The sequence below is a fragment of the Alexandromys fortis genome, unplaced genomic scaffold (assembly GCF_014885135.2).
Source record: "Alexandromys fortis isolate MF-2015 unplaced genomic scaffold, M_Fortis_MF-2015_v1.1 scaffold_172, whole genome shotgun sequence".
In the NCBI taxonomy this organism is placed as follows: Eukaryota; Metazoa; Chordata; class Mammalia; order Rodentia; family Cricetidae; genus Alexandromys; species Alexandromys fortis.
Genome location: NW_026068061.1, coordinates 2809607 through 2815676, shown reverse-complemented (window position 1 = coordinate 2815676; position 6070 = coordinate 2809607). Strand labels below are relative to the sequence as shown.

At 34.8% G+C, this 6070-nt stretch overlaps 1 protein-coding gene across 4 annotated transcripts in view; it reads right to left on the bottom strand.

Annotated features, from left to right (window-relative positions):
• Positions 1-775: 775 nt before the first annotated feature.
• The window catches only part of Tsc22d2 (TSC22 domain family member 2), a 45426-nt gene continuing 40131 nt past the window's right edge, over positions 776-6070 (bottom strand). For 2 of the 4 annotated variants that reach the window (XM_050120192.1, XM_050120193.1), the window contains 2 exons: positions 2983-3034; positions 776-2328 (listed from right to left, as the gene is read on the bottom strand). In XM_050120192.1, coding sequence (XP_049976149.1) covers positions 2068-2328; positions 2983-3034 — 313 coding nt within the window. In that variant the 3' untranslated portion in view covers positions 776-2067. The remainder of the gene's footprint in view (positions 2329-2982; positions 3035-6070) is intronic. The other 2 variants (XR_007588386.1, XR_007588387.1) reach the window with 1 other exon arrangement.

The following is a 6070-nucleotide window of genomic DNA, read 5'->3' as shown; positions in this document are numbered from 1 at the left end:
ATCTTAGGGCTCACATTCCAACAGCAGGTTCACACCCTATCGTGCCCATGGTGGCTCGATTAGAATCTCACTCTGCATCCTTAGTTAGTACATACTCAAGTCTACATACTTATCTAGTTCTTTCTCTCAAGTATTTCTAATGTTACTAATTAACATGAAAAATTTGCTTACTGAGCATTATTTCCCATAGCACTAGAATATAAAATATTTGGTAATTTCATGTGTTTCGATTTTATGACTTTCATTTGAGGCTAGAATGACTCAAATAGATAAAGAACATTTAACCTCTTCTAACATGGAGACCTAACTACTGTTTCTCATTAAGACTGAATTAGTGGGCCACCCATATAGGACATGTTAATTTCTACAGGCACCTTTCTGAATTCAAGTAAAAGTTTTGGTAGACGAGGATTTCCTATTTATATTGTTAACATAATATGAATATTGAGTACAAATATTGCTCACCATTCTTGTGTTCTTTAAATTATTTTACTTTGAAAATTTAAGAACTATCATTGTCATTAATAACATCATGGGTTTTCATTTAAGGAATTATTTTAAACTGTGAAAATACAAATCTAGTCAAATTCTGAACACATATAGAGCCAAATATTTGACCAAAACTGCAGTTTAATTTCAGAAAATGTGTTAAAATATATATTTTTACATCAATTTCTGACATACACTTAATGTGTTAGTATACACAAAATGCTTTTTCTTGAAACTGTATTTATGAAATGTACATTTTAATTTAAATACTCAGTATACACTGCACTTAATCTGCATGTTGCATTTATTAAATACATTAAAATCTGCAATGTAACAAAACGTTTTCTGCATATGAAATTCAAAACACCATTTTAAATGAACAAAAGATGGCTCACTTCATTTTTGTTTTTGTACAACTGGTGCATTGTACGCTAGCTCAGCTCCACCATACGACCTGCTCGCTCTTTTTATTTGACATTGTTCACAGACTAGTACACAGTACAATAAGAGTGCTGGATAAAACATGAGGTACGAAAGTGGTTCAAAGATTACAGGCCATGCAGATCATGCTAGACAGCAAAGAAAATTGTGACCAAGAAAACACTAAATAAAAATACATAAAGAATGTGCATTATAAAACAAAACAAAACTCCATTACACAGCTTTGCTTCTTTGGTTACAAAGTAGGTTGAACAATTTCACAGCTTTTTTATTCCCACCCAAAAAAAAAAAAAAAAAAAAAAAGTCATACGAAATGTTGAAAAGCAGAGGAATCATGGCAATTTCTATTAGAAAGTAGAAACAAATGAACAAAGTTTTCTTCATGAAAATAGCCCAATTATTTATTATATCACAATAACTGGTGACTACCTGTACAGGTGCACTGTGTTTTTCACACTTACACTATACAAAATTTACATTCAAGCTGGATCTTCACTATTGAAAATAAATACCAACGGTAAATTGCCATTAGTGTTAGAAATGTGCCAGGATTCTTTTGTTCAATTATTGCCTAAACATTTTATTAATTAAATGTAATCCTGTCTTTCAATTCCTTTACTGATACTTATAATTATCCAAAAAATTAAAAAAGTTCTGTGACATTGTTCATGTACATTATGAAAATAGCAGCCCTGTAATAAATAAAACATAAAATAAATGAAAACTTACGTAGGCAAATGTTACTGATATTGAAAGAAAAGTGGCTCTTTAGATGAACTGTTATTTATAATGTGACAGGAAGGCTCAAGGTAAACCCACGGGTGATAAGGAACATGGGAGAGCCACCGAAACTTCTAAAGATCCCACTCATGAGCACATGTAGAATGCAGACTCTGCTTGCTTTAATAAACCCCATCTATTATTCTCCTCATGTCCTGATGACACAGAAGCGGACATCAACAGTGCTGCATGGCATCTTAGAGAGGGAAAGCTCCTGTAGAACGATTGTCTAATACTGAAAAGGCCAAGCACACAGCCGAAGCAATGGCTACTTGCTTTCTATAAAGTGGAAAGAACACCAGTGGCACACAAGGAAAGATTGCTTTCAGTTTTTCCTTAATGAGGCTTAAGAAAGCTTTATGCTGAGGAGACATTCGGCTGCTGTGGAGGTTGCGTTGGCTGAGGAGGCTGTGCTATCATTGCTTGTTGTTGAGAAGTGCTACCAGGATTGGCCTGTTGGGCTGGGAGTTGGGACAACTGATCATTGTTTGAAAGAGATTTTAACAGTGCATTTTCTCGTTCAAGTAAAGAGTTTCTTTCCACTAATTCTTTTATTTGCTCCTTTAGAACTTCCACTTCTTCTCTTACTGCATACATCAAATGGCTTTTCACCAGATCCTGTGGGGAAAAAAAAATTAGGAATGTCAAAGAGTTATGAGAAACAAGAAGCTACTTAGTTCTAGATTGTCTGGGTGCCTTACAAACACTAAGTGCTTTATACATTTTGTTTTTTAAAAGCACATTCCTCCTCATGCTTTTAATGTTTCTGCTATATCCTGACTGGGCCTAGGGAAGATGGGGTAGAAGAAGTCTCTTTTCCAACTAGTATAGGAACTGCTCCTTCCTCCCAGAGTTTAGAATGAGCATTTTAAGATGCTGGATAGAGACAACAGAGGAGAGTACTATTCCTGGAAAGCTGCTTGCTAATAAACTAGCCACAGGGCTATATTATAGAGACGGCAGTGCCACAGAGCCCCCACTTTAAATGGGCCAAAGGCTGATGCTTTTCAGATGAACACACACTGTACTGAATTATGTATGCTCCTGTTCCACAGTGACACAGAACATATGATGTGATCAGACAGAAGAACTATGTACTCAATCAGTACATGCGAACTAGACATTTTCAATGTTCTAGCAACTTCTAAATCTTGCTATCAAGAAGGTAATTTTTGGCTTAAAGAAAATAGGTTTCTGTTATCTGGACCTGAGATACTCTGAACCTCAGTCTGCGCAACCGTGAAATGAGAGGAGAGCTGTGAACCTACTTACCATTGCTTGTTCTATTTTGTTGTCAATGGCTACAACACCGCCCCCAGACGCACTGGAAGAAATTAGAATATTTCATTAAATTACCCTTAAAAATTTAACCATCCTTCCAACTCTTAAAATAACACAAAAGACATTTGTGTTTTACCCAATACCAAATGTGATAATTGAAAAATAACTTATTAAGTCTTTTCTTGCAGTTCAGTACTCAGGGGTTTAACTTTTCTACGTGAGGGTTTGGTATATGGCTGACTTTTAAAAACATTTATCATTTGTTTATGGTATACATCTGACACTTTAAAACTCTCAATGTTAATTACGAGTTTTCTCTTTGCTGGTCTTAAGACATTAAAATTCAGATGAAGAATTTTTTCTATTAATTTTATATTTTAACACCTGTTTTTTAAGAGTGTAGGAGGGCTTCTAAAAAGGATTCTGAGGATTTTAGAAGGGCTGGTTAAAATGGAACTCAACATTCTGGTAGACCTATGTATGTGCTTTGATTATAGGTTACTGGAGGCGTATGTTTTTCCTGAGAATAATTCAAAGTTGTCTAACTACTAAGTATACACCACAAGTTCAAATACTACCTGGCATTTATATAATGACACAGAAGATTAAATAATTGTTCTTTATGGTTTATATTCATCAATTTTTTAAGTAGTAAAAGTAGCAAGAATCTATATACTCTTGTTTTTATTTTAACAGATTTTTGAAAGACAGAAACAGTTTTCGTTTTAAACTAGTAAAAGAAAGTCTCGTTTTTCCTTGAATCAACACTAAAAAGGTCTTTAAAAATAATTTATGAATAAAACATTACTAAGTACTATTTACAGAGTATATTATACCCAAGATTTTGGTATTTATAGTAAGTGAAGACTACTTTACTTTGAGTGGTATGGGCTGTTAGTATTATGCCAGGTTGAAGATCAGAAAACACTCTTTTCCATGGAGTTGTGTCTTTTAGATTATAATCCACATAGGTCTGGCTATCGTGCCAGGTTCTGCTACTCACTCACTCACTCACTCACTCACTCACTCACTCACTCAGTTAATGTTCCCACACCTGTAAAATGAATGGGTGTCTAAGTTGCACTGACTTGCAACCAGTGTACAGAAAATGCTCAATGTGAACTGAGCACTAACAATGTTGGTCATAGTGTTCTATTTAACTATTTGCTGCTGCTAAGATGAAAGGGCTCTGTAGACTTGAGACCTCAAAACTGTCTATAAACTGGGGTTTCAGTTCCTGGGGAGATATATACAAAGTAAGATTACGTGTAACTAAATTACCGACCAACTGTATGTATACACACACACACAGAAATATAATACACATATATACATATATATACACACATATGGGGATATATATAATCTATAGGCTTTAGTGTAAAATAAAAATAAAAAAACATCATCACAAATATTACTTCTACCAAGAAGGAGTTACTTTCAGTCATTTCATGGTGTGAATACATTCTATTCTTTTGATACACATGGTTTAAATAAAGTACTTTAAAGCGTTAACTATAATACCAGTTTTATACATTGACAGTTTTAAAATTACAGAGTTTTTTACTTCCTTTTCTTGTTAATTAAAATCAGTCAATAAGTTTCCAAGTTATTACTATAGTTAAGGACTACTGAGAATGCTACACCTTGAATGCTGACTTAACAAACCCCTGTCTGGACTCTGAGCTCTGCAGAAACAGAAGATAATGGATTTTCAAGCAATAGAAGGATCATGCTGAGGAAAAGTATTCTCTCAGGTATTAACATTTCAATTCTGTTGTGCATAGTACTCTAATAGATAAGTCATAGACACAATCACCACTATTTCAATAATATTCAAAATCCAACACCAATTATAATATTCTCAAGCTAGTACGCAGTCATCTGGAGGAAAGTAAAAACAGATTGCTGGGCTCTAACTGGGACTTCTAACAAGTGCCCAGAAAATGCTGATTCTCTGTTGCCTGACCTGTTTGAGACCCACTGGCTTACAGTGGATGAGAATTACAGGAGAAAGTAAAAAAACAAAACAAAACCCAAACCCACAATCAAAACCCTAATTCTATTTTTTTAAATACAGGATATATCAAAATGTCCCCTGGCTGGCCTAAAACTATGTGGACCAGGGCTGGCCTCCTGCTCTCCAGTGGTGCTATTCTTCATGACTTTGACCTTTGATGGATAGTTTTTCATCCTTTTTTTAAAAAAATGTATTTGGTCTTATGTAATATTTGTAATCTGTAACATTTTAGTTTTTTTTTTTTTTTCCAGGTTTCCTTGGCTTTTCAGAAACTGCTCCCCCACATGGAGATATCTGTAGTTCGAAATAATGTGGCTTAAACTTGTCCTTTAAGGCCCTCAGGGCCATCTCTTTTGTGGTGTCTTTTGCTGTCCTAGAGTAAAGTCAATTATTCTATCCCCACTTTGGTCCTGGAATATGCATACTTTTAATTTTAGATAGTGTAGAAGGTACCAGAACAATACAGAAAATTCTAGTTCCTCAATATATTCACTGTGAGTCCTGGGAAATTAGTTTCTATACCTTATTTAATTTTTTCACCTCAAATAAGCATTGTATGTTCTAATCCTCTGAGGAGTAAATGAGTTTAAATACTATCTGGCATAGCTCCTGGCACAATGAATGATCAATACAAGGTAGTGATTATTATTATTTTTTTTTTTTGGTTTTTCGAGACAGGGTTTCTCTGTAGCTTTTAGTGCCTGTCCCGGAACTAACTCTTGTAGACCAGGCTGGCCTCGAACTCCCAGAGATCCACCTGCCTCTGCCTCCTGAGTGCTGGGATTAAAGGCGTGCGCCACCACCGCCCGGCGGTAGTGATTATTTTTACTATTCTATTAATATGGTTGATTCTATTAGATTAAGCTTATTGAGGAAGTAACAATGCCTAATACATAAAAGCTCAAATACATTCTGACAGTCATTAAAGATGAAAGTAATCTGATTTCAAAAACTAATGGCTTGTGTTAGGAAACCATTAAAATTCTTTGAATTTAGAGAAACTAGTTTTCAAAGTGAAGTTCCTTTTAACCAGATGCAGCAACACTACCTGAGAACTTG